The sequence below is a fragment of the Colletotrichum fructicola genome (genome assembly GCF_000319635.2).
Source record: "Colletotrichum fructicola Nara gc5 chromosome Unknown KSG_Nara_v1_contig02, whole genome shotgun sequence".
In the NCBI taxonomy this organism is placed as follows: domain Eukaryota; kingdom Fungi; phylum Ascomycota; class Sordariomycetes; order Glomerellales; family Glomerellaceae; genus Colletotrichum; species Colletotrichum fructicola.
In genome coordinates this window covers 1,036,627-1,063,361 of record NW_027094052.1, presented here as the reverse complement: position 1 = coordinate 1,063,361, position 26,735 = coordinate 1,036,627, and the positions used below count along the sequence as shown (strand labels likewise).

The following is a 26,735-nucleotide window of genomic DNA, read 5'->3' as shown; positions in this document are numbered from 1 at the left end:
AAATTGCTGTGTCCACGTCAGTCTGGATATCCAAGAATGGCACCCCTGATAGTCCAGATAGTGATAATCCCGAACGCGACTCGCGGTTGATCAGCGGCGACGACATTACTGACGATGGAGAAAAGCTTCGCTGGGGACAATGTCTGTCGCACCTGTAAGACACGCTCTTCGTAGAAGCAACGGCATCAGACCATCGACGATTGGACGGGCTGGCTGGTATGGCGGTATGGTGATCTGCCGAGACTGCCGGCCGTTGAAATGGAAGGCGAAGAAGCAAAGGTGGCGCCGCGGGAGCTGTTGGAAGAAGCCGGTGGCATCGTGGCACGGCTGGAATGTTTGCTTCTCCTCGTGCGATTTTCCTCTTGGCTCTCCCAGCCACTGAGGGCCGCAAGGCACAGTCTCACGAAGGTGCCAAGTGACAACGACTGCCTCGAGTAAGATGAGAGGAGAGGTGTTTCCAGAAGAGGCTGTCGTGCGCAGGAGGACATGCTGAGTTTTCACGGTGCGATGCGATGGATCGTGGGATTCTTGGTTATCGATTATCCGCGCGCACAGCCAGCGGTTCGAGAGTCGTTCTCAGCTAAGCGCTGTCGTGCGAGGGCTAGCTGTTGCTGCCGTGCTTATGCATGCCGCGTCTCCCAATGACATGCGCAGAACGGGACACGACTTTTCAGCCGTTGGCACCCCGCGCCGTAAAGGATCCAAAGGGCTGTTTCCTTCGGAATTGAAATGACGCTTGGCCTCGCTGTGGTCCCTCCTTGGTAGTTCCCTGGCTCGTTCGGAATATTCATGGAGTTTGTCTCTCGTTCCTGGCAGACGAGAACGCACGGCGGGATGTTGATCTGATTTACGGTCAAGGCGCGTGTGTATCCATCCATTGACCCGTACCTGGCGGAGGAACACGAAGGGTTCTCGGTAGGACGACCGAATAGCAAGGAGAGACATGATCTCCCGCCTTGTCTTGCCCATTGTTTCTGCCCGGCGCAATTTTGTTCTGATTGCTTGTTGGAGGTGAGATGGAGGATTCAGATGAACCCATCTCCATGCACCAATGGCGATTGCCATGCCGTGGCTGCCGTGGATTGATTCGAACTCCATCTTAAAAGAGGGCCAAGAGGGCCGCCGAGGGCATGATCCGGGGGTGGCTAATGTCTGTGAGAGGTCGAAGTGAAGCCGGAGTGGTGCCCCTGGTGCGAATGAAGTCACCGCCAGCAGGGGTTTGGCAGACCGCTGCCGCTGCCCAGCGCATCCCCGGCCATGTCCATGTCTCTGGAGTTCGGAGCCGGCGCCTGCACCTGTCTGTCTGGTGTTGGTGCCGAAGCAGCTGCTGGAGGGACTTTCCGGTGTGCCAGCCAGCGCAAGTGCAAGTGCAGATGCCTGACATTACCTTAGCGCAGATCCCAGCCGCCTGCCCGGCCCCACCTGCTGCTCTGTCGAGTGGTGGCAGTCCCCATTGGCTCCAAAGGGCAGGGGCAGGGGCGTCCCTGATCATCTGATTCGGCAGCCAATCAGGGCGAAGGGGTAGTGCAAGATCTCCCCTCCCGCCCCTCTTAGGCCCGCGCCTTCGAAAGGGGCACAGGGGCACCCACCAACGTGCCTACCGTGGTTCCTGCGTCTTGGAAGGAGGGGACACTGGAGGGGGAAAGTGCGACTGGCCACTCAGCGACGGTCCTCGTGAGTTCTTGCCCCTCAAAGTCCCCTCCTGCCCTCTTTTTCTCGCGCTCCTTTTCGCTCTTCCCACACCGGATGAATGCTTCCCACCGTGTCATTGGCCGCAGATCTTCGGACTGGAAAGAAAGAAGGGGCTTCCTCTTGGGAATCCCTCTTTCCTTCCTTCCCTCCTCTTGGCTTCGCATTGCTCCCTTCCCTTTTTCGTTCGTGTCCACCGAGTGCCGCCCTCGCCTCTCCCCCATCTTTAGTGGGCGTCGCAATGGAGTCGCAATGTGAAGTTGCATGCAGCCATGGAGGGACCCCCAACCAAATGACATTTCGCCCATTTAGCTGTGGATGCAGCGTCCTGTACCTGCATATCGCGTGTGTCACTCTGAAGCCACCCGCGGCACTTTCTCTGTTCTTCACTTCTCATTCGTGTGCACCGACCGGTACGCCCCGAGGAGACGGCTACGACGCCGGTCCCTCACAACTCGCGCCAAACCGTTGGTGCTAGCTGCTTGAAGCCATGCACGAGGACGGTGCCGCAACCCAATCTTGGTGGCCAAACTTGCTAAAAGAACGTCTTCATTGCTAAATCGCATCTTGAAGCAACATGAGGTAGCTAGCTACGACAAACTGGCTCCAAACCAAACCTCCCCTGACGCTGTGGCCAGCAAACGGCGCGGGCTGCCGAACATATCGCAATCGTCGCATCGCAGCTGTTCAGCGCACATCGTCACCGCATTCAGCGGGTGTGCCCCCCGGCCAGCACATCATTCAACGGCACAGTCAAATAAAAAACATACCGTCACTCGCAGCCTCACATCTCATCTCATTTTATCTCGCATTACGAATACCGGTAGCCGGCCTTACGGATACACTAGCACAGTGAGCAATCTGCAATGCTCGTAGCCTTTACGGTGAACCTGACGACGTACGCGTACTTTTGACGAATTTTCCCACTCTTGCTCGGCCGATGGGGACCATATGGGAGGAGCATGGGGGGAAACAGTTCCGACTCCTGAATTCTCACATTCTCTGCGTCTTTTTTTCGCCTTCTTTTTTGCATTAACCTTTTGCCTCTCGCTTCGTTCCTCGCCTGACCTCGCCTGTCACCTCCTCCACATTTCAGTTGGTTCTCCTCGACGTCCGTGAGCGCCGTCGTTTGGAGTACAAGCACAGAAACGATGTTTGGCTCGCGTGGTGGCATGAGGGGGGCCAGCGGCAAGCCAGCCTGTGAGAAGAATGACTGGACTGGCTGATTGCAACACTGAGTGAGCAGTAAACTGTAACTGCCACAGTCCTGGAAAGGTACTTGGGGCTTGTACCAAGGCGGCCCCTGTGGCACAGCCAGCAGGATCCTGGTCGCGTCGCGCTGGCCCGGCCCCTTGAAGCAGTACCTTAATCTATTCCAGCCCACATGGAGAGCGATCCCTCCCACACGGTTCGCCCGACCGCTGCCCTGGGGCATATCGCCGTAAGATGCCGCGGCCAGATGGCAGGGTAGCGGCATTTTGCAGACTCTAGCGGCTGCATCTTGGGCCTTGGGGAGACAGGAGGCGGTTGTCGCCCGCTGTCAGCCAGAGTTTGGCTGCTGATCCTGCGTCGAGGACCCTCAAACGGAGGCGAGAGAAGCAAGTTGCATCAATGACAGTGGGCTTGTTTTTTTCAACGATCGCCAGGAAACACTCCGACAGATTGATTGAGGGCAGGGAATCACGAATGGACAGTCGCTCGACACTGGCAGGCAGATTCAATTATGGTCTCTAGAGATCCCCGTCACTCGCGAAGAAAAGAACGAGCATCGACAGTGAGATGCGCCATTTGTCTGCCTGTCCTTGTCACTTATTCACTCTCTCCTGGTCTGGTCTGTCCTGATGACCTGACCAGGCCAAACCAAACCAAACCAAATTGAATCAAACCCGTCTGGCCAAACCGGTCAACTCTGGGCTTCCGCCTGCCTCCCGTCGGTCGTTCCTCCTGGTGGCTAAGGCAGGTGCCTTGTGTGTTAGGTACCTAAGTACCTGCTCCGTAGGTCAAATGGTGATCAATGGAGATGGCTCTTCAACATTTTGACCCAGCCACATCCAATACGATGAAAAATTCTGTTTATGCTTCGATAGATGCCTGCGAATCATCGCGATGCTGTGATGATGCCTAACCAGGAAAGCCTCGATTCAAGTTCGCCAAAGTATTGTCAATGGAGATGGTCCACGAAGGCACCATGGCTAGCCACGAAAATCAGACTTCGGTGTCGCTCGTCGTCGAAGGAAGGAAGGGTGCGACTTGACTTGCAAGTGGTGCCTGCCTTCGTTCCCTTCCATCGACCCCCTGTCGCCTTTTTAGGAAGGGGGTAGGCAGGGAAGGGGCCGGGGGTGAGCACCGTGGTCCGTGGCTAACACACCCCCGGCACTCAAGGGGCGTGGAAGGCGGCACCCGACCGTGGGCCACCTTCCATCTCGTGGAGTCCACCTTGTCCACCTCCTCACACCGTGACCCTCACCACACCCAGCAGACCCAGCAGCAGCGCAGCGGCCCCCATTTACCCATCCCCCCAGCAGAATGCGAATTGCCCATATCCTCTAGCCATGTCTCTCCACCTGGGCCTTCGGCCGTCTGATTCCTACCTAAGACCCTCACTCCCGGTGCTCTTTCTGCATCACTTCCATTCCAGTCTCTCTTCTCCCCTCCTTCCCTCCCCCTCCATCCGTCACCTTCACGGGGTCTCTGACAGTCACTCTCTTACTCGCTCGCCGCCGCTCGCTCGCTCTCACTCTCTTTTTTGATCTCGTGGCTTGCTCTCCAGCTCGTCGCCCTCAGCCATTCTTTTTTTCCCTCCTCCCGAAATACCGACTTGCGGATCCCGCTCCTTTCTTGGCTTCAAGTCCCTGCTGCCTTTTGCAGGTCTTGCACGTTCATTTCTCTTGGACCCCGTTTGTGTGTGTGTGTTGATCGCATTCGTTTCTTGACTCGACTTTTTTGCAAAAAAGACAGCCGTTGCTGATCGACTTCGAGACTACCTTCTTGTGGTATTATCGGTTTTTTCCCAGCCTCCGGTTCCTTGCGCGGCTTCGATCCCAGGTTCCATTCCCGCCCGGCCAGTGTCATCGCCAGACATCGTCTTACACGAACCCCCGACAGCGTCATATCGCAAACCGCCTCACGCCAAGTCGCCCGACGTCAACCCCGAACTGCGTAAAACGGTCACTCGTATCAAGCGTAGATTGTAAAAGAGGAGGACTCATCGAACTCGTAAACCCGCTCCGCTAGATTCTACCGCCAAAACGACGCATCGCGCATCCCGTCTTAGACGTACTCCCGCACCGACCCGCCTCACCGAAAAGCGACTCCTTGCTCTCACCACCACTCAATTTAGGACTCTGACTGAGGTGCTGGGCATCAAACGCCGGAATTCCAATTTGGTTTTGTGCCTGCAAGACAAGAACGTAAAAGTCGCATCTCCACAGTGTCGAAGTCAACCGCCTCATATTGGACAGTATTGAGGTCTAGCCATCACCACCCTCACCGACGACGCACCTTCCACCATCATCATCAAAACAACAAACCCACGTCACGTGCTAGGAAAATCAGTCACTGAACATCAGAATCTCTTTCGTCGAAAAGGTTCTGATTCACTCCTAACAGCGTCAAAGAAGCAACAAAGTGTGTTGTCGACTCGTTAAGGAAGGTCCAAAAAAGGAAGGCTCGGTGAACACCCACAAACCTACCTCCTTCCATCAACAGCTTCATTCACCACCTCGACCGCCCTTTAGCGTCTCGCTTAGCCCCACACACCCGCCCTTCTTCGATCTCACGCCGACCTGGTGCCTCTCAACTCTCCCACCTCTCTCTCGCGTCAACAACTTTCTCCTCCGCCTTCACAAAAACAACCCACAACACCTCAACCGAAAGATCACCAAGTATCGTTTGCGCGCCTCGACCTTTGCGAGGTTCGTTCTTTTCTGCACTCCAACTGGACTTTGGAACCAGGACTCTCATTCAATATTTTATTGTCTAAGAGACCTTTGGTTGCTCAGGTAGCGATTTCAGACTCTTTCCAACCGGCAAGTTTCCACATCGCGTACTCACTCTCCTTTTTCCTTTTGGAACCCAACGACCCTCTGTCGCATCGGCATACCTTACTTTGATACCCCATCTTTCGTATCATCATTTCTTACCCCCCTTACTCTATCTCTGATACCCTCCATCGACCACTTCAAATCAGCCAAGATGAAGTTCAACGCCATCCAGCTTTCCGTCTCCGTCGGCGCCCTCCTCGTCAGCTCTGTTGACGCCTTCTGGCGCATGGAGTGCCAGGGCCGTGTCGGTCTCGCTCGTGTTGACCCTCTCATGAACCCTGGCGAGGCTGCCACTCACGTCCACGCCATTCACGGCTCCAGCGGTATGATTCCCCTTTTGCCTTGCTTGGCACATGGACTAACACAAAGACAGGCATCTCGCCCTCTGCTGACTTCGCTGCCCTCACCGGCGCTGACTGCACCTCGTGCCGTGTCACCCAGGACAAGTCCGCCTACTGGACTCCTGCTCTCTACTTCCAGGACTCTGCCACTGGCGAGTTCGAGATTGTCGAGCAAGTCGGCGGAATGCTTGCGTAAGTCCTGCAATCCTACAACTGTCAACTGAGCGCCTCGTGCTAACATGGACAGGTATTATCTTCTTAATGGAAAGAATATCAAGGCATTCCCGCCTGGCTTCCGCATGGTTGCTGGTGACACTGACCGTCGCAACTACACCGCTGGCGACCCTTCCCAGCCCGACCCCCAGAAGTCTGAGTGGGCCGCGCTTGGCCAGACCAAGCAGTCCGTCCTCGAGCAGCGCGCTGTCGGCTTCAACTGCCTCAACTACGCTCGCGCTCCTGAGGGCACTCTCTACCGCCACTTCCTGCCCGACAAGGCCTACCTCGATGCCAACTGCGCCAACGGTGTGCGTTTCGAGATGATGTTCCCTTCTTGCTGGAACGGCAAGGATCTCGATTCCACTGACCACAAGTCCCACATGGCTTACCCTGACCTTGTCATTGATGGTACCTGCCCTGAGGGCTTTGAGACCTCCACCCCCAACCTGCTGTACGAGACCATCTGGAACACCTACGCCTTCAAGGACCGTGCTGGCCGCTTCGTCATTGCCAACGGTGACACCCAGGGCTACGGATACCACGGTGACTTCATGTCCGGCTGGGATGAGGACTTCCTCCAGGAGGCCGTTGACACCTGCACCAACGGCTCTGGTCGCATTGAGGACTGCGCCATCTTCGACCTTCAGACTGAGGCTCAGGTCAAGCAGTGCCACATGAGCATTCCCTCCATCCTCTCCTCTGAGAACGTCACTGGCCCCGACACTGCTCTTCCCGGCAATGTCCCCATCACCTTCGGTGACGGCTCCTCTGAGGGCGGCTCTGGCGGCTCTGCCAGCTCTTCCATCAAGCCCACGGCCATCATCACTCCCACCGTCCCTGTCCTCACTTACACTCCCGGCAAGACTGCTACCGCCAACCCTCTTCCCGGCCAGGTCTTCCACGAGAGCGGCAAGGCTGGCTACGGCACCGCTTCTGGAGTCGCTGCCGAGGCTGCTTCCTCGGAGGCTCCCGCTACCAGCGCTCCCGAGCAGACGCCTACCCCCATCTTCGAGTCCATCACCTCGGCTCCCACCTCGACCCCCAAGTTCGTGTCCACTCAGACCATCACGAACGGCCACACCGTGTCGATCATCTACTGGGAGGAGGAGATTGTCTACGTCACCGAGTACGACGACATCACGACCACTCAGACAGTCACGGCGACTCCCACGTCTCCTGCCATGCGTGCTCGTCACCTTCACCACCACCGTCGCCACCACTTCTAAGTGGCTTCGTTGCTTTCTCGATTTTCTGGGACTCTCGTCTCCATTTCGGTTATGGGTTGCGAAAAAATTAGGGTTTGGGATCGCGTTTGTGCAGGACAAGCATCAGGATGCAACGTCCGTTTCTCCTCAGCAAAAGGAACCCTTACCACGGAAATGATTTGGCTCCCCATTGGTTTTCCCGTATCTTGCTCATGGAAACCTTTTGTTGTTGTCTGGACATTATGAGCAGACGCATCTTTTTTCTGGAGGTAGTTAGCAAGGTATGGGCATGGTATGGCCTGCGTCATGAGATATGGTGATCATTAGGCGGCAAATCATCAAGTTCAGGTTCTTGCATTTTCTGTTTTCCTTCTCGGTGGACGTTCGTGAGCTGCGCGTAGTCGGGGACCGTCGTCGTAGCCATTGATTGGCGGTGTTTGTGGTTTGCTTTTCGCTTTTGCTTTCGTAACGACTCAGTGCATCATCATCATCATCCTGTAGGCGTTTTATGTCTGAGAGATACCTCTTGTTCAATGTCGTTTGAAGATATTCCCATTCACGGCATTCACCTGACCATATACCCGCGTAGAGACATTTGATCCCCTTATGCCCGCTCTGTGATGATCCGACTTTTACACCATCTCCATGGTTCCCCGCGCTTGATTCCCCTCTCCCGCCATTCCGACAAGCGACGTCGTCGAGCCAAGCATCAGGACGTTTACTCCGCCGCTTTTCCGCCATGGCCTAGATCGCTTCCGGATCGCTCAACGGCCATGCAGTTTGGCCTGCAGTAGTTTTTCCTTCTAATCGAATCACACAACGCCATTCCCGACGCCATGGGAGCGGGCCGTTTTACTATCTTGTACGCCGTCGGACGCAAACCCCGCTGCAGCTTTCTTGGTGAACGTATCCGACGCGCCGACGCTTTTTGGCCTTTAACTACGTTGCGTGACGTGCAGGCTCCAACCCCGCATCGGATCCCCCCATCTTTCCTCGGACGGCGATCCTCCGCGCATCTGGCTTGGGCCGCTGATGGCGTTGCATTTCTCCTGGGTTGCCCACCAACAATTGACGTTTGTTTCCTTTCCCCTCATCGGATGAACTGGAGCTGCCCGCGAGTTCGGTCGTCGATATCGAGTACCCCTCACCGTAACCCTTCTTGATCCCAGTACCCTGGTTCAGCACGCCGGGAGGAGCAGCGATCAGACGACGCAATGGTTCGAGAGGTAATGTCAAAGGTCGCGGGGTTGGTGGTGTTCTTGTTCATTGCGGGGATCGTGGCACGACAATGGGACTGGGACGGTTTTGGGGTATGTTGCATTCTGTTCCCTTGGCATTGAAGCTATTCACGCAGGTCGCTTGATGAGGGGACTGGCGATGGTGTATATGAAGAACCCATCCTCACCCTCCTCTCTACCTTCATCCCACCGGCGCAGTCCTCTCTTCTTCCCGACGAGGCCATTCTGTGTTCACCAGCACTTACATACATAAAACACAGACCTGCCCCGACAGCTCCTCCCCTCTAAGGATGCGCGCCCAAAAGGTCATCCTCTCCCTCGCCGCCGCGGGCCCCGCCAGCGCACTCGTCTCGCGCGACGGCGTGACGGGCCGCCTGCCCGCGCTGGGCTGGAGCTCGTGGAACGAGTTCGGGTGCGACATCAACGAGACGGTCTTCGTGGGCGTCGCGCAGCTGATGGTGGACCTCGGGCTGAAGGATCTGGGGTACGAGTACGTCAACATCGACGACTGCTGGAGCGACAAGGAGCTACGGCGGGATAATGTCACGAAGGAGATTGTGGTGGACGCGGAGAAGTTTCCGCTGGGGATGAAGCATATGGTTGATCGGATTCATGACATGGGGCTGAAGGTTGGGATTTACAGCGATGCGGGTGAGTCTTTTCCTTGTCCCCGGGTTTCTTTCGACGGACGCGGTGAGGGGCAGTTTAGAGGAGTTGTCTTGACGCGGTACGCGGTGTGAGGAGGGGTGCAAGTGAGGCTCTGGGAAGGAGGGAATGCTGCGATGGCTAGTGTTTGGGATGTGACGACGAGCTGATGGCTGACCACATACTCCTTGCAGGGACGTCCACGTGTGGCGGGTATGAGGGATCGCTAGGCTACGAGGAAATCGACGCCGCGACGTTTGCGAAATGGGGCATCGACTGTGAGTTTCTCCCCCTCCGTCATATCCAACAACCCCCCTTCTCCCTCTCCCCACGATCTCAACCCCCCTTGCACCAGATCCTCCCTCCCCAGAACGTCTCACTCTGTGACAATCTTCAGCCGCACACATCACCTCTAACACACCCACAGACCTCAAGTACGACAACTGCAACGTCCCCGAATCCTGGTTCGACGACTGGAAATACGTGCCCGAGCTCTGGCTCGGCGGGCCCCCGAACGAGAACCAAGACAACGGCGACCCGGTCAACTCCAAAACAGGCCTGCCCGCGCCGGCCGGCTACGACTGGTCCACCTCCCAGACGGCGGAGCGCTACCGCCGCATGCGCGACGCGCTGCTCGCGCAGGACCGCACGATCGAGTACTCCCTCTGCGCGTGGGGCCACGCGCACGTCGAGGCCTGGGGCAACGAGACGGGCCACAGCTGGCGCATGTGGGGGGACATCTACCCGGAGTGGCTGGGCCAGCACCAGTGGTCGTGGGGCCTGATGCCTATTTTGAATCATGCGGCGTTCTGGTCGTCGGCGCAGGTCAACGGGTTCTGGGGGCACGGCGACTGGGACATGCTCGAGGTCGGGAACGGCAACCTGACGCTGGCGGAGAGCCGGAGCCACTTTGCGTTCTGGGCGGCGCTGAAGAGCCCGCTGATCATCGGCACGCGGCTGGAAGGGATCGCGCCCGAGGTGCTGGAGATTTTGGTGAACAAGGAGCTGGTGGCGTTCAACCAGGACGGAGTGTTTGGGCAGGCGGCGCAGCCGTACAAGTGGGGGGTGAACCCGGACGGGACGTGGAACATCACGCACCCGGCGGAGTTCTGGGCCGGGGAGAGCGTGGAGGGGACGCATGTGTTTGTGCTCAACACGCTGGAGGGGACGGAGGAGAAGACGGTGGTGTTCGGCGAGGTGCCGGGGCTGGAGGCCGGGAGGAAGTACGCGGTGCACGACATGTGGACGGGCAAGGATCTGGGCGTGTTTGAGGACGAGGTCACTGTTGAGATTGCGAGTCACGATACGGCAGCGCTGAGGATCAACGAGGTGCAGTGCAAGAAGAGGTCTTTGGGCCGGGCGATGAAGTGGTTGTAGAGTGGGAGGTCACATGCGAAGATGAAGATGGGCGGGATGGATGCAAGGGGGAGCGGCAAGGCCAGATCGTAATAAACCCCCAAGAAACCCGATCATCAAAGTAAAAAGGTTATCTAAACCATTCAAGAAAGATGGCAAAACATAAATAGTAAACGAAGAGTGTGTCGTCCTTGCCCAAGAAAGGTCGTTGTTTACCGCCCCAAGCCAAGAGCAATGTCAGCTCATCTAACACAGATGACATCGAGCCGCGCCCGCATACCAGCACCCGGCGAGGCTATTCCCAAAACCAGCGACCGCCACCCAGCCCGGACCGCGAATTCATATTGCATCACGTTCTTGTCGGCCTCCCGCGGTTCCGAGCGTTCTAAGACTTTTCTAAGTTGTGGTAGCTGGTCTCGCGGGGGGGGGGCGGGCAGGCTGTTTTTTTCTGCCCTCCTCCCCTTCCCCATCCCTCTATTGGAATGCATTCCCCAGGACAACTCACTGGAAACGCATTCCAGCCAAGGCTGATTAGACTGAGACCACCGCTTCATCTCTCTTTTTGGGGATCTGATGTCAAAACACGGAAAGAAAGACCTACCATCGAAGCCAGCCAGCCTGTCACGGGTGCTGGGAGGTGTATTTTCTCTGGGAGAAATGCAAGCCCAGCCATCTCTCATTTCATGAGGCGGCCTGGAAGGCGAACAACAACACAGCAGCATCTTGTGATTGCATCCCCTCCTCTATGCTGCCTGACCTTCTCGGAGGGTTAGACCGTTTTGCCCATTCTTTTGACTCTGTTTACACACCGTTATCTGAATTTCCTTTCTCTTTGTAGTTTTTTCCCATCCTTTTCCAATTTGGATTTCTATCATACATGGACCGAGAAACAACTTGAACTTGTAGGAAAGAAGTAGAGAAACGCCGGATCACCAGTGTCAAATCATGAGAATCTCCTTCGCAACCTCATCACCTCCTCACCAACTCTGATCCTCTCCGGATTCTCTCGCCAAGGGGCGTAAAAACCTCTGACACCATAGACCTTTTACGCAAGATACCCACGAAAGGGCGCTCACACAATGACATCCCTCTTCCCCCGCGAAGACGCCCCGGGCACGACAACCCAACCGGCAGCGCCCACCGCCTCCTCAACCGCAACAAGCGGCATGACCCTGCCCCTCCTCCTCGCGATAGCAATAGGCGGCGGCGTCCTCCTCTTCATCTGCCTAGCCTTCCTCCTCATCGCCCTCGCAGGCCGCCGCCACCGCGCCGCCGCCGCCGCCCGCTCAGACAACAGCAACAGCAACCCCAACTCGGCCTCGTGCTCGCCGCGTACAGACGCAGAATGCGGCGCCTCAGAAGCCGGGGACCGGTCCCCGCGCACGCCGAGCCCGCGCCCGCGCCGCCTCACGAAAGCGAAGCCGGGCAGCCGCAACGGCAGAAGCCGGTCGTACATGGACATGGCCGAGATCCAGCACCAGCGGCGGCAGCACCAGCACCGGTCCTTGGCGTCCATCATCGGCCTCCCGCGGAGCAAGACGTTCAATGTGTTTGGGAATTCGGATGCGGAGGGGGGACAGCAGCGCGGCGGGCATCTGCGGAGGAATAACAGCTGGATCGACGAGGACGCCATCCATGGGCCGAGAGTGCAGAAGGACGACCGCAGGCTGAGTATTCGGGACAGCTTCATCTTGCGGACGCCCACGCTGCCGGACTTTTCGACGTTCAAGGAGGAGGAGGCGTTTGCGAGCGAGCTGGGCGGCGACGGCGGCGGCGGTGGCCAGTACGCGATCACGCAGCCGCGGCCAGTGAGTCTGCCCGCGCCAAGGGGTAACCCGCCTCGGATCCCGCTGCCGAGGACGGCCTCGTACGAGCTCGCAGAGAGATTGGCTGCCGCCGCGAGGGGCGGTCCCCCTGTGCCGGCTCCATCTCCTCAGGGCCCGCGGCCGGCGCCACTCCCAAGGCTGCGCCATAAGACGACCGAGTCTGATTTGGCGGAGATCCTGCGGTCGACGGAGGAGAGGTTGATGAACGGAACGCCGAGCAACAGTCGGCCTGCGACGCGGCAGAGGGCGAATTCGGCGTCGGCGGGGTCGAGCGTCAGGACGCCGAGGAGGTCGCCCACGAAAGGGGGATCGCCCACAAAGTCGGGGTCGCCAGTGAAGATGCTGGGGTTGACGTCGGGATCACCTGTCAGGATGGTTCCGCGGTCGGCATCGGGATCTCCCGTCAGGATGGTATCGGGTTCGCCTGTCAGGATGGCGCCGCGCTCACTATCGGGGTCACCTGTGAGGATGGTGCCGCGTTCGCCGACGAAGCCGCCATCTCCGATCAAGTTTGAGTCGTCGCCGGAAAGGAGCGTGGTGATTCACCATGTCGGACAGGCGTTGGATGCGAGTGCGCAGCTGCAACTTCAGCATCAACTGCAACAACAGCAAATCCAGCAGCAGCAATTCCGGCAGAGTTTGCATCAACAACAAATGCAGCAACAGCTACAACTGCAGCAACTGCAACGCCAACAGCAGAGGACGCGCACCCCGAGTCCGCACAAGAGGATGGTTGCGCCGGTGTTGGTACAGACACCGGTCCACAACCACCGCCGCAACACCTCGCAGTCATCAGCGGTCTCAGATGCAGATAGCTTATTCGGAGAGACGACGCCAGAGGTTGAGCACGTGTTGCCCACGGGGCTGTCAAGTCCCAGTCGACGGTCCGATCACGAGTCTCCCGGGAGCAAAGGGGAAAAGCCAGAGGAGCGGTGCATGTCGATGGCCTCCCTCGGGAGCAACGCATCCTCGTCGCTGTCGACACTGTACAGCGTCAACGAGCCAGAGGACGACAGCAAGACGGGCGGCCAGGGGGGTGGCATCATACGAGGCCGGAAGCCAAAGGGGCTGACAATCGACACGGCCATCTGCGATCCGTTTATCTCGCCACCAATCGTGCCGCCGAGGAGCCCGAAGCGGCAATCTTCAAGCCTGCCTCCCCTCCGACGCATCTCGCCTCCGGAAGACAAGACGCTGATCGAGCCCCCTTTCAATTCCAGATCGGCGAGCAACTCGCCTGTGCCCAGGCCGTTGGATGTTGTGAAGCGGAGCAGCGTGGTGGAGAGAGACGGCGGCCGGTTATCGATGATGTTGCCATCGGACGACTTCGCCCCGTCGCCGGAGACGATACGCCCCAAGAGCGTCGCGTCGATGAAGCCCGTCTTCTTGGTCTCCAGCACGAGCGTGGCCAGCATGAAGGCTAGCCCGGGAACCTCTCCTGAAGATAACAATCGCCGCCCCGAGATGCCGAATAAAAGGGCCACCTTTGGCCAGAAGCCTGTCTTTCCGCCACCTCTCAACCTGCGACCGGGCTACGGGTCACCGAATCGCGACGCGTTGACGATGGGCAGCGCCGGGGGCGGCTTCACAAATAGTGGTACATCACCTACCCTTCGCTCGACAGCGAGGGACTCTCTCGACAGCCGTGGCTCGCACTCGCCCACGCGCCGACCTATTCCCAGCCCAGAACTCCCCAGCGAGGCGAGACACGGCTCACCCACGCCAGGACGGTATAAGCGCCGCGGCATGGCCAGCAGCCCCATCCGCGAGCGCATGCAGTCACGCCAACCAGCAAATCCAAGGGACAACCGCACCGACAAGGTCATCCCGAGCACCTCGTGCCCGTCCATTGTGCTCAACAGCAACTCCTCCTCAGCTAACAGTTCACCGAAGCGCGGCTCCTTCCAACACCGCGACTTTGCCGTGATGGGGCTACAGTCGACGGTAGCACAGCTGCGGCGGATGAACAGCCAGATGAGCACCCTCAGCGCGGGCTCCTCCGTCTCGGACCCCGACAGCCCAACGCTGCCCAACTTCCGCGGGGGCGGCTTCAGCCCGGATCGCAGCAACAGCCGCATCAGCAAGATCGGGCGGCAGAACTACCTATCGCTGGGTCTGAGCCAGAGCCAGAAGGCCAAGCGGAACCCGCGCGGGGCATCGATCAAGGGCGCGAGGAACTCTATCGCCGTGATCAAGAGCCGGCCTGGGGGTAGTGGGAGGCTGGATGAGCTGAAGGCCGCGGTGGAGGAGAAGGAGAATGAGAACGAGGAGGAGGAGGAGGCAGAGCGGCCACATAGTATCATCAGGGGGCCCAGGCCGCTTAACCCGACGCCGAGGAGCGCGGTGAGGGGAGCGGCACGGGCGAGTACGGGGATGTTGGAGAGTCCCACGAGGAGGGCCTGGATCGATGCGGAAGAAAAGGTTGACAAGGGGAAGCAGAAGAATGAAGAAGACGGCGGAGGGTCCAGGCTGAAGGTGATGGAGGTTTCTCCGAGGAAGGTATCCGATGGAATGGCCGGGCCCAGCAGAAGCGGCTCGAATTTGAGGATTTGATGGCCTCGTTCTTTCTTTTGTATTTTTCTAACTGTAACCATCATTTTCAGGGACAGCGGGCGTGGTTTCTGGTGTTAAGATCGGACACATTACGGAACGAGATATACCTACACAACTATTAGTATAATTAAAATGGCACAATCACTCTGATCAAATTACCTAACGAGACCAAGTCTCGGCAGTTCTCAGTACGCCGTGGAATCATCATAACAGCCGGAGCAAGAGAACATTGAGAAAATGAATTTCCTACCTCACACTGCGTCCAGGTCCCGATCTTTTTGGTATCATGCCGCCTCCACTGCGCAAACACACTTCCTCTATGGCTCATCCACACGCGGGCGCTTGTTCTCGGGATCGTCGTGGCCGTTCACACCGCTGCCGTTGACCTCATCGTGGCCCCTGACCCTTCCCGCGCCCTCCCCAAGCTCACCGCCCTCCTCGCCATTCTGCCCGCCGATCCAGTTCCCGTCCGCATCAAAGTGCAAGTGAACATTCTCCGCCGTGATCCAGCCCCCGCTGCCCGGGAACGAAGGCGGCAGCCCGCCGTCCGCCGCGCCATGCAGCACACCCGTGTACCCCTCTACGGGCTCGTAGTCGCCCTCGAAGATAATGCGCCCGCCAGCGTCGTCGTCCATCTCCTCGTCCTCGTCGGCCGGGTCCGGGTGCAGATCCGAGCACGTCGAGATCGCTTCGTAGAACTTTTGCACGTCCGCTTGCGCGCCGTCCGCCAGGCCCGGGACGATGGTCAGGTCGACCGTGTCGTAGTCGTCGTCGCCGTCGCCGCCGTCCGCGAGCTGGAGCTGCATCCAGATGGCCTGGAGAGGCTTGTCATCGGCGATGGTCCCGACTGCCTTGACGGCGTGGATCGAGATGGCGGGGTACGAGATGCCGACACCTGCTCCTGCCGCTGACGAGAAGATGATGAATTGCCTGGCATCCACACGTCAGCTTCATCTCTCCTCCGACCTCAATTGAGTGTCCCAAGTAGTCGAATTGCTTACTCTGAAGTAACAAAGACCGACACAGTCTGCTCGACCAGCTCCTCTCCAGCATCCCTCAACGTTGCGCCTTCAGGGGCGCTCGCGGCGCTCGATCCATCGGCAGGGAACACGACAGCCAGGCCGCCCTTTTGCGACGCAGGAACCCACGCCCTGGCGGCCTCAAGGTGGAAATGCAGCACTGCCTTCTCGGGGGTGAAGGACTGCGGAGTTTGCGACTCCCACTCCTCGATCGGGGTGTAGTCCGCAACTGCGGGCGGCGTGCGGATGGTGACCGGCAGCATGTTGACGGCTTTCCGGAGTTGTGCTAAATCGATGTTGGACCCTTTCAACGGCGACATGGTGGGGTTGGCGTCGGAGGGAAACACAGCTTTCTGGCAGAGGAAAGCTCTTATCGCTATCAGCACGTGATTGGACCTGGATCTGGTTGGAGATGATGTAATCTTAAAGGAGGAAAGAGGGAAGGCGGTGAGGTGCCTGTGCGGTCTGCTGAGGAATACGTACCTTTTCTCCATGCTCGGAGGGGTCTGAGCTCTCTCCACACCGACACACGGCTTCTCCCCGTCTGCTGGACCTTGTCGCTGTCGCCGCGGGGACGACAGAAGCTCCACGCAATCACCACCACCACCACACAGACACTCCGCGCATCTCTTGCAAGTCTCAGGCACAAGACGCCGCGACGCAAGACCACATGCTTCTCTCCCAAAGCTGACCCCGTCCTCCAAAACGGCTTCCTCTTCCACTCAACTGAACCACAACTTGCCCAAGGAAAGCTGCCTACCCATCGCCCATCATGTACAGCAACCGTAAGTCCCCCCTCTCCCTCCATCGCCAACACCATCAGAACTCCATCGCCAACACCATCAGAACTAACACAACCACCCAGGCTCCCACCCCCTCCTCGAGCAGGTCCCCCTGACAGTCTCCCCCTTCATCTCCCTCCCGACCGCGACAACCCTCTCCTACAACTACAAAGCGATGCCCTCCGCCCTGCCCCCCTCCGCAACCGGCATCCCCGCCGCCAGCCCCGACGACTCCGGCAACCCGAACCCGCAACCCGCCGACGCCAGCAACAAGCCCAAATACGTCGTCTCGCAGTCCGGCCACGCCGCCCACCCGGACGACATCATCGCCTCCTGCCGCGCGCTGCAGGCGCACATCGAGAAGATGCAGGCGGACGCCGAGCGCGACCTGCGCGAGCTCGAGGAGCGCATCCAGGCACGCGAGCTCGCCGAGAAGAGGCGCGTGGCGCCGGGCTGGCTCGACAGCGACGCGCGGCTGCTCGAGCCAGAGCGCGCGGGCGGCGAGGAGCTGCAGGATGCGCAGACGATGGCAGCGGGGCAGGCGGGCGCGAGCGAGATGCCGGTGAATGACCAGGGCGCGGAGCTGGATCGGGTGTTTGGCGGGTTGAGTATGAAGTGACGCAACCAGGTGATGACGAGGTGTGGAGTGCTTTTGCGGTTGGCGATGTGTGAAATTCAGGTTTGGCGTTATTCTTGGGTGTTATGGGGGCAACATGGGCTGTTGATATGAGGCCCCTTTGGCGGATATTTGCTTCACGTTTCATGGTCGGCTGCAGACGCCAGCTTGACATATAAGCATTGCTTTACTTTTGATTTCTAACGAGGGTTGCTTGGCTTGTTCTGCCGGGACCTCCGTAGTGTGGTAGAGACAACACCGAGATGTTCCCCGTCTTTCTGCCGCATGCTTACTCTTCTATCCACCTTTGTCGTTGTGTAGTATATTCCAACAGATGTTTATGTGTGAGAGGTATATTTGGCCTCATGGTCTTGCCAGAGTAAGAGTACCTAAGAAGTCGGCCAGAATCTGACGATGTGACCTTTCTCGCCGGACATTAGATGCCAGAACATAATTACACACGGATCAAATGGATGTACGGCAGGAAGATGCCTGGCAAGGAACGATGACTTTCAATCTCGTTGGCGGCTCACTTTTTTGGGCATTCAAGATATGCTGCGGTGTAGACCGTCACAGCCGGGTACGACAGGTAGCTCAAGTGTTCTCGTTATCCTTTCTGCCGAGACTACAGGGTGTATCTGTGTTGACTGAGGGAAAAGGATTAGTGATTACCACCTGATGTGCACTTCAAAGCTTCAGAGCAGAAAATTTAATGACGCGAATAAGCCTTGGGGTATTTGATAAGAATAATTACTCATTAGATCATGCTAGAAAGTATTTACAGAAGAAATTCATGATTGATGCTTCGCTGTGAAAGCGTGCCTACTCCCGATCGAAGTCGAAGCTCGCGTCGGACTTCTTGGTCCACTGGTGCACCAACCGGTCGCCGGAGCGCTTCTTCTCACGGAACAACGCCTCCGTCATGTACTTGTACAGCCAGATGTTTGCACCGTTGTACGCAATGCTATGGTCGCTGTCGGTGAAGGAGAGCCAGTTCATCTTGTCGTTGGGCACGCCCGCGCTGACCAATAGGTCGATGAGCGCGGCGGCGTTCTGGTAGTGCACGTTGTCGTCGCCGGTGCCGTGGAGGATGGTGAACTCGCCGGCAATGTTCTTGAAGCCGGCGGGGTTGCGGACGGCCGTCTCGTTGTAGCCCTCCTCGTTCTCGCCCAGGCTCTTCATGTAGCGCTCCGTGTAGACCGAGTCGTAGAAGCGCCAGTCGCTAACGGGCGCGACGATTAGCGCGTGGGAAAAGACGCCCGAGTCTTGCTCGACGACCTTGGCCGAGAGGTATCCGCCGTATGACCAGCCGAAGATGCCAATCTTGCCGGCGTCGACGAAGGAGTTCTTGGATGCCAGCTGCTCGGCGGCCCAGATCTGGTCGAGGGGCTCGAGGCGGCCGAGGTGGCCGGCGACGAGGGATCGGTAGGCGCGGCCCTTGTAGCCTGTGCCGCGGTTGTCGACGGTGTAGGTGATGTACTCGAGCTCGGGGTCCGAGGAGATGAAGGCCGACCAGCTGATGGTCTGGTACCGCTTCGTGACTTGCTGCGAGCCGGGGCCGCCGTAGGGGGTGAAGAGGACAGGGTACTTCTTGGAGGGGTCGAAGTTGGCGGGGAGACGCTGCATCACGTTCAGGCTGTATCCGTCGGGGTGGGTGAGCTCGAAGTAGGTGATGTTGGGCAGCTTGTACTCCTTGAGGCGCGCGACGAGGGCGTCGTTGCTGGTGATGGTGCGGATTGGCTCGGTGGAGTTGATGGCGTACAGCTCCTGGTAGGGGACGTTGGGGCCCTGGTAGCTGAGGATGTAGTAACCTCCCGAGGCAGAGAAGGAAGCGCTCCACATGCCATCGACTTTGTCGTCAACGAGCGCCTTCTTGGTGCCCGCAGGATAAGACACGGAGTAGAGGTGACGCTCGGTGCTGTGGTGCTCGGTGGATTGGAAGTAGACGAGTTGTCGCTCGGTATCGATCTTGACCACAGCCACGACCTCCCACTCGCCGCTGGTCAGAGGGATGGCGTCGCCGCCCTTGACGGGGTACAGGTACAAGTGATTCCAGCCAGTATGGTCGGACAGATCGAGGTAGTACGCGTCGGTAGTGTTCTGCAGGGGGCCGATGTACTCAATGGCCAGGTTGTTGTCCAGCCAGCCGTCAGAACCGTCACGTTCACGGATAGTCTGGGATGCGTAGCCATCGACATCGACACGAACAACCTTCTCTTGCTCTTGAACGCGGTCGAAGGCACGGTAGACGAAGCTGGTATGGTTCTTCGTAACCCACTTCAACTCACCGACGACGAGGTCGTCAGCGGGGAACGCGTCGATGGTGACGGGAGTGGACTTCTCGCTGCCGACCTCCAGCACGGTCAGCTGGACGGTCGGGTTCGTGCTGCCGACCTTGGGGTAGCGCAGGTCCAGCTCCTTGGGGTACGGGGAAGCGATCTTCTGGTTGTCCATGTAGTAGGGGATGGTGAAGGTCTCGACGCCGGTCTCGTTGAAGCTCAGGTAGGCAACGTACTCTCCGTCGGGGGAGAACCACAGCGTGCTGCGACCACCGAAGATCTCCTCCTCGTAGACCCAGTCGGGGACGCCGTGGAACAGATCCGGGCCACCATCGTTGGTGATTTGAGAGACGGTGCCGTTCTTGCTGAGGTAGAGGTTGTTGCCGCGAACAAATGCCTGCAATCGTGTAAGCTGGGAGGTTGCAAGACCGCGCTCAATTGGCCGATACTTACAATGGCGTCGCCAACAGGTGCGAATTCGGCGTATTGGACATCTCCGAGCGCCTCGGGCAGCAGAGGCTGGAGGGCGCCGGACTCGACGTCCAGAATGGAGTAGTCCGCAAAGTACGAGTAGCGGTACTGCTTGGTGTAGTTTGTGGCGAAGAGCACCTTCTTCAGGTCCGGGCGGATCCAGTACTCATGTACACCAGCGGGGAACTTGTCGGCAGACACAAAGGTTTTGTTATCGCCTGAGATGATGTCCACGATGACAAGGCCGGCGTCGTCCTGTTCAATATAGCGGCCGTCGTCTGTGCCGGAGAGCCAGCTGACGGAGCGGGCGCTGGCGCCGAAGCGGGGAGAGACGACGGTCTCATTCCAGGTGACAATCTTGTCGCCGCCGCCGGAGGGCTGGTGGGGCTCGCGGTCAATGGCGGTCGCGACGCCCACGAGAAGAGCGGTGGCTGCCGCGACGGCGTTGAGGAGACGCGCCATTGCAGTCTGCGGTGCTTCGTTCTGTGCGGAGGAGAAGCGGCGCGAATAGGGTCGAGGAGGTTGGCGGGGGAGGGGAGCGAGAAGCGGAGAGTTCGAGAGGAAGACGGGTCACGTCGAAAAGCAACTCTGGGGCTTTATAGCTTCCCGGACGATGATTGACGAGAACCCGGACGGCAGGTGCAGCGGTCGTGCGATTGAACGGGAGCATTCGCAATGGTGCGCATCAGGCAGGTCGCATTGCCCGCTGCTGGTGCTGCCGCTGCTGCTCCACGAGAATTAATGGAGTTTGGCGGTCCAACTGGCGGTCGCAGCAGCACAGGTTCATGGCGATGCATGTCGTGCTCGGAGTGCCAAGACGACTTAAGATTGGAGCTTCGCAGCTTCAATGACGGTCGTTGGTCTCGGCAGCGACTGTGAGTGGTTGCGTTGGCTCAGAAAAGGTTGGCTGGGGGCATGGAAGCAAGCTGCAAAAGAACCCGGCCCGGCGGACTACTCCCAGCGTCCATAACGACCTGCCAAAGTTGGTCTGATAATCCAGCTCCCAAGACTTTGCTGTAAATTGGATTTTGGAAGTACCACTGAGTAAACAGCGAGAGATTCAATCATTCGCTGCTGGGGATGCGGCATCGGGGCGAGAAAAGACAGGAAACACGAGCACGCGAAGAAGAGCCAAGTTGCCAAGACCAAACACCGCGAAGCTGCAGTGGGCAAAATGACCCAGTTCGATGCCGCTTCGGGAAGGTTGCACCTCGAACGGAGCGGACGGGCGGGGACCGCTGCATACCAAGATGGGTACGTACAAGTACTCTGTACTCACTCTGCAGTGGTGAGAGGAACTGATTGTGTGTCGTAGGATTGCTAGTGAAGGTGCACGCGTACACTACATACGGGAGGAAAGAAATAAGAAATGCCAAAGGGCGGGCACTGGCATCATACTGGAATGCGGGCAGCCCGGTCTCCCCCACCGAGCGAGCGATCGAGTGTTGCACTGCCGGCGGCACTTTTCATTTAGTGTTCCATCTTGCCTGCCTTCAGTAAGTGTACCTTCACTACCCTAAGCAACCTTAGTGTGAGGGAGAGTTGCGGGTACTCAAAGTAAGGTATGTAGGTTGCTGATGCAAGGCACTGAGTTTATCGCGTGGTCGACGGGCATTTCAGATGGTGCAACCATTGATTGACTGGAGTCTGGAAACTGGGGACATGCAAGCAGTCACTCTCCAGTCACACCGAGTCTTTTCACTCACACTTTACTTACTACTTACTAGGTGCTGTGCTCTCATCAGATGAGGGGCATCTCATCTCACTCAATGATATGATGTGAGAGCTGATATGAGCGTATGTGAGTACCAAGTATTCGTATGTACCCCCCAGCTTAGGAATCCAATGAACGTACCCCATGTTATCTCACCTTTCTTTAGAAATAAGTGGCCACAATTAAGACATCGTTGGCTCGAGGCTTGCTTGCACGTTTGCTGGCACGGTCTGTCTTGGGATTCTCGCCGGCCGCCGAAGCTAAGCGTCTTCAGTCCCCCCCTACCTTACCTTTTGCCTTACCTCAAGGTACCTTGTCATGCTTGTGTAGGTGAGTGTGGTGAGTGAGGACGGTGGCCCCCGCCCAGCCGGAAGACCAGCGGATGCTCCCCGGCCCGCCAATGGAGCGTTTCCCCCGCTGGTATCGTGCCGTGCCACCTGCCCGCCGGACTTAGTGTCAGATCGGCGCGTGTTCGGCACCTCGGGGCTCTTTAAGCCGCCAGCATTGACTTTCGAGGTTTTGAAGGCAAACCCCGTCATTGGCCGCCCACCTACCCGAACTCATTCACGCCTGCCCTTCCCCGTACTGGCGCCTCTCACCTCTCACCTCTCACCTTCGGTGTGCGCGACATTAGACACACCACGCCATGCATCACTTCGCTTCCTCACAGCTGGCAGCCATGCTTTCCACCACTCTCATCAGCCGTTCGACTTGATCATGCCACGCGGGTCAAAACGCCTCTAAACCGTCAGAATGCGAGCAATCCTCACTCAACCAACTGAGACACACTCAGCCACCCCTCAACGTTGTCAAAATCAATGCAGAGATGGGTGTTCAGCTAACCAGGGACCACCACCCAGAGACAAGGGACATTCCACAAAAGAAATACCGCCCTAGCGGCAGTAGGAATATCTCCCGCAGTTCACCTACCCTCACTCATATCACCACACACACTTCAACAGTTGTGAACCCTGGCTGCGCATCCACAAATCGACAACAACATTCGCCTCCCCGTACCCCCCGGCCGGCCCTGCGTGTCCCCGAGATGGGCCCCCGCCCAACAATAAATTAAATCAAGAAGAAGAGTAACATCAGAGATCGCCCGCGACTCACCGGAATTCCTCATAGGGCCCGCCCCCCTCCAAGACACGACCAACACAACCTTACTCCGTACAGAAAACCACAGAACGTCCACTGGTGATCCTCCAGTCCCTCACCCCTGGTAGAGCACTCCAGGCCCTGTTGTCTCATTCCCGTGTCTTACGTCACCCACTGAAAGGACAAAAAAGGCCCATCGATGAGATGTGACAACAATCCCACCCACGCTCTAAACCCGTCCGGGGGGATTGAACAGCTATCGACAGCGACGACCCGATCTCCCGCCTGCATATTCCCCCAAGCCCATTCTCGATTGGATTCTCGATTGGGGTTGGAGCCCTTGCCTTGACCATCTCTTGAGTGCTCACATATTTCCGGCGGGGATCAGGATCCAAGAGAAGACTACCGTGCCATCAGATGGGGCAAGCTCTGCGGACGGAGGAATTCTGCTGGCATCCCCTGCATATAGGGGTATTTTTGCAAAAGAACTCTGCATCGGGCCAGCCTTGCTAATCCAGGGTTCTGCCGAATGATACCCGATACGGGAAGATCTAGGCATGGCAAGGACAAGAAGGACGGCGAGGAAGAAGAAAAGAACAAGTCCAAACAGAATGGCAACATCACACGGTGATCCCGCTAAGGGCCGTAGCATCCCGCATCCTGTCAGATATCAGATGTGAGCAAAATCAGAACCAGCTGCGGGACGAGACGACGCGCCCTTGTGCCCATACCACCAATCACCTCCCGCCTAGTGTCATGCATCCTGCCCACCGACCGATTTGGCAGACACCTCGACACTGACCATGGCGCTTCGTGATATCATCTTACGCCCGCCTCACTTTGCCAGCCAGCCAGCCATTTCCCCAAACGCCCCCCAAGAGCCAAAACCAACAGTCCACGGTCATATGATCCGTGTCAAGGCGACAGGGTGAGACAGTCGACGACATACCATCACAAGCCCAGGACCAAAGGAAAGAGTTGCTGGAGGATTTAGCCCCGTGGGGGGCAGGGGGAGGAAGGGTAGTAGTAGCGTCGTTGGCGATATGCCATCACTGCGCCTTCTTGGGACTCTGTTGCGAGAGCAAAAAAGTCTCACACCCGGGACTCGGGGGGACTTGAAAGGAACACGTTAGCCACCCCCTGGGCAAAGATCCTTTCCCTCCCCCGAACGTATTCCTCCTTTTCCATTATCAACCCTCGGGTCTGCATGCCAATGTCGCAGTTTCCGTCTGCCTGGTAAATTAAACCCTTCGAGCACCCGTCAAACCCCATCCAGCAGCACATCCTGCCTGTCACAGAACAGTCAAATCGAAGGAAAAAGCATCTTGGATACTACCCCTCCTCAACAACCATGATCCCACCGCATGGGATGGAACATTACATTGTTTCCAATCACAGTTGACCATTGCCTAATGCTTCTCTATTCACCGAGTTGTCAAAGGTAAGGCGAGAACCAAAGAAGACACAAAGAAAAGAAAAAAACAAAGTTCACTTCTTATTCCCGGAGTCTTTGATCCGGGTTACACTCGACGTGGTTCACCATACTGACTGAACTGTTCGAAGCTCAGACTTCCTGTCCTGCAGTGAATCAACTACATTCGGGCCTCCTACGAAGAGCTTTCTTATTTGAGAAGAGTTGTGGAATGCTTGGGAGGAGGGGGGAGAACCAACCGATCTGTATGTCCATCCTTGCCTCGCCCCTGACCACTTCACCGCACGCACGCCCCCCAAACGACGAAGAAGACAAAAACCCAGAGAAAGTCCACAACTCGAGATATCCCAAAATCCTCCAACTTACACGCAAACTCTCTCAACTCCTTTTCCTTCCCCCCCACGGTCATCATGACTGCGGAAAGCATGTCTCCTATTAGGGAGGACTACATCCGTCAGCTCACCCCTTACACCGCCTTCCTCGCCGCCCTCCGCGCCCCCGGCTGCCCCGCCGCAACCTTCGACCTCGTCCACTTCTCCGACCTCATCCACATCGGCCGCCTCCCCGGCAAAACCGGCGCCCGGACCGTGACCCACCCGGCCTTCGCCGCCCCCTTCGTCTTCAAGGGCGTCAACTTCGACGTCGCCCGCCACGACTTCCGCGAGCACGTCGAGAAGACCCTCCTCCACGAGATCCGCACCCTCTGCACGCTGCCGCCGCACCCCAACATCATGCCGCGCCCGCGGATCCTCGTCGTCGTCCCCGACGGGGACGTAGACCGCATCTGCGGCTTCCTGCAGCCCGTCATGGCGCGCGACAGCGTCGACGAGCAGGTCCTCCGCGCCAACAAGGCCAACACCCGGCTCCCCCTCGGGCTGCGCGCCAAGTGGTGCTACCAGATGGCCCTCGCGATCCAGCACACGCACCAGGTCGCGGGGAGCTACCACATGGACCTGAAGCCGGGTAACATGCTCGTCGACGGGGACGACAACGTGCGCCTGATCGACTGGGAGCAGAGCGGGGTGTCCATGTTCACGCACCCGCCCGAGGTGGCCATCGACCAGGAAGCCGAGGAGTCCTCCATCCTGAACAACAACAAGAAGAAGAACAAGCCGCGCATCATCTACACGCCGCACGAGGGCGCCCCGCGCAAGAACCAGAAGTGGGGTTTCCCGGACTGGAACGTGTTCCCCGAGTGGAAGCGGACGTGCCCGCGCGCGGCGGAGCTCGCGGAGGTGTTCAGCCTGGGGCGGACGATGTGGATGCTGCTGGAGCAGGTGGAGCAGTCGCCGGACGCGGCGGTGTGGACGGAGGCGTCCAAAGACGTGCCGGCGGCGTGGAAGGCCATGGTGATGCGCTGCATCGAGCGGGACCCGAACGACCGGCCGGAGCTGGATGAGGTCGTGGCGTTTTGGGAGAAGCAGGTTTTTCGTGATTTGGACTAGCAGGGCGTCAACGGAGCGAGCGGGCATTCACTCGTTTTGGGGAGAGGACTGATTTCCTCCCCGTTGTACAATTATGGTTGTGATGTTTTGTTTGGATACACATGACAAGCGTTCGATGTTTTTGAAATAAAGATGATCTGAAATCACTGGTAGAGAGAAATTCCAAGTCGCCATGATTATCATGGAATAGTGTCCTATCGGCTGCAAAAGCCATGCAAGACATCGTCTAGATAGGTTTGAAATATCGCTGGTCAACAACAGCAGCAATGCGTGGAGGACGCTCCCACCAATACGTTACTTCACACACGGGAGACCTGGTAATATTAACACATGTACAGTATTTCCCACCTATGGTTACTCAAGCCGTTCTGTTGGAAAAGTCGCAGCCAACAAGGCCTTGACTGAATGTCATGTAACGCCTCACGAACTAATCCGAGTTGCTCGGCTTCATGGTACTTTTGTCTGGCTTTAAGCGAGGAGGCAGTAGTCGCCCTTCACAACCTTCGCGGTCTTGCTTTTCCACGCCCGGTGCGTGATACGAAGGCCTAGATCCACAAACAGTACCCATTCCATCCAGGTGATCGAAGAGAACCTCACGCGTTATAATCCCACATCGACAAGAAGCCGTCGTCACAAACCCCCATTCAGCTAGACAGATACCCGTGTGATCCTCCCCTGGAAGCGGGTTCACGATGCATATCCGCATTATCCGCAAACGACACACCCCTCGTGAACCCAACTAAGCCCCTTTTGCTATTCAGAATGCG

General features: G+C 57.8%; 7 protein-coding genes across 7 annotated transcripts; 5 read left to right on the top strand and 2 right to left on the bottom strand.

The window, feature by feature from the left end:
• Window positions 1-5,883: 5,883 nt before the first annotated feature.
• On the top strand, window positions 5,884-7,515 carry CGGC5_v003007 (uncharacterized protein; the record flags this gene model as incomplete). The annotated part of the gene is made up of 3 exons (XM_032031933.1): window positions 5,884-6,055; window positions 6,106-6,265; window positions 6,321-7,515. 3 exons carry the CDS (start codon window positions 5,884-5,886, stop codon window positions 7,513-7,515), a joined length of 1,527 nt encoding a protein of 508 aa, XP_031889067.1.
• Window positions 7,516-8,708: 1,193 nt separating this feature from the next.
• Window positions 8,709-10,754, top strand: aglB (putative alpha-galactosidase B; the record flags this gene model as incomplete). Its single annotated transcript, XM_032031932.1, has 4 exons — window positions 8,709-8,804; window positions 8,993-9,383; window positions 9,572-9,655; window positions 9,805-10,754. 4 exons carry the CDS (start codon window positions 8,709-8,711, stop codon window positions 10,752-10,754), a joined length of 1,521 nt encoding a protein of 506 aa, XP_031889068.1.
• Window positions 10,755-11,812: 1,058 nt separating this feature from the next.
• CGGC5_v003005 (uncharacterized protein) lies at window positions 11,813-15,112 on the top strand (the record flags this gene model as incomplete). Its single annotated transcript, XM_032031929.2, has 1 exon — window positions 11,813-15,112. The coding sequence occupies one exon, from the start codon at window positions 11,813-11,815 to the stop codon at window positions 15,110-15,112; it is 3,300 nt and encodes a 1,099-aa protein (XP_031889065.2).
• A 317-nt stretch (window positions 15,113-15,429) lies between these two features.
• Window positions 15,430-16,451, bottom strand: LOT5 (the record flags this gene model as incomplete). The annotated part of the gene is made up of 2 exons (XM_032031928.2): window positions 15,430-16,042; window positions 16,114-16,451. 2 exons carry the CDS (start codon window positions 16,449-16,451, stop codon window positions 15,430-15,432), a joined length of 951 nt encoding a protein of 316 aa, XP_031889062.2.
• A 452-nt stretch (window positions 16,452-16,903) lies between these two features.
• CGGC5_v003003 (uncharacterized protein) lies at window positions 16,904-17,532 on the top strand (the record flags this gene model as incomplete). Its single annotated transcript, XM_032031927.1, has 2 exons — window positions 16,904-16,916; window positions 16,997-17,532. The coding sequence occupies 2 exons, from the start codon at window positions 16,904-16,906 to the stop codon at window positions 17,530-17,532; spliced, it is 549 nt and encodes a 182-aa protein (XP_031889063.1).
• Window positions 17,533-18,351: 819 nt separating this feature from the next.
• On the bottom strand, window positions 18,352-20,741 carry dpp4 (putative dipeptidyl peptidase 4; the record flags this gene model as incomplete). Its single annotated transcript, XM_032031926.1, has 2 exons — window positions 18,352-20,205; window positions 20,262-20,741. The coding sequence occupies 2 exons, from the start codon at window positions 20,739-20,741 to the stop codon at window positions 18,352-18,354; spliced, it is 2,334 nt and encodes a 777-aa protein (XP_031889060.1).
• A 4,192-nt stretch (window positions 20,742-24,933) lies between these two features.
• On the top strand, window positions 24,934-25,968 carry BLUS1 (Serine/threonine-protein kinase BLUS1; the record flags this gene model as incomplete). The annotated part of the gene is made up of 1 exon (XM_032031925.1): window positions 24,934-25,968. The coding sequence occupies one exon, from the start codon at window positions 24,934-24,936 to the stop codon at window positions 25,966-25,968; it is 1,035 nt and encodes a 344-aa protein (XP_031889061.1).
• Between the last annotated feature and the right edge of the window lie 767 nt (window positions 25,969-26,735).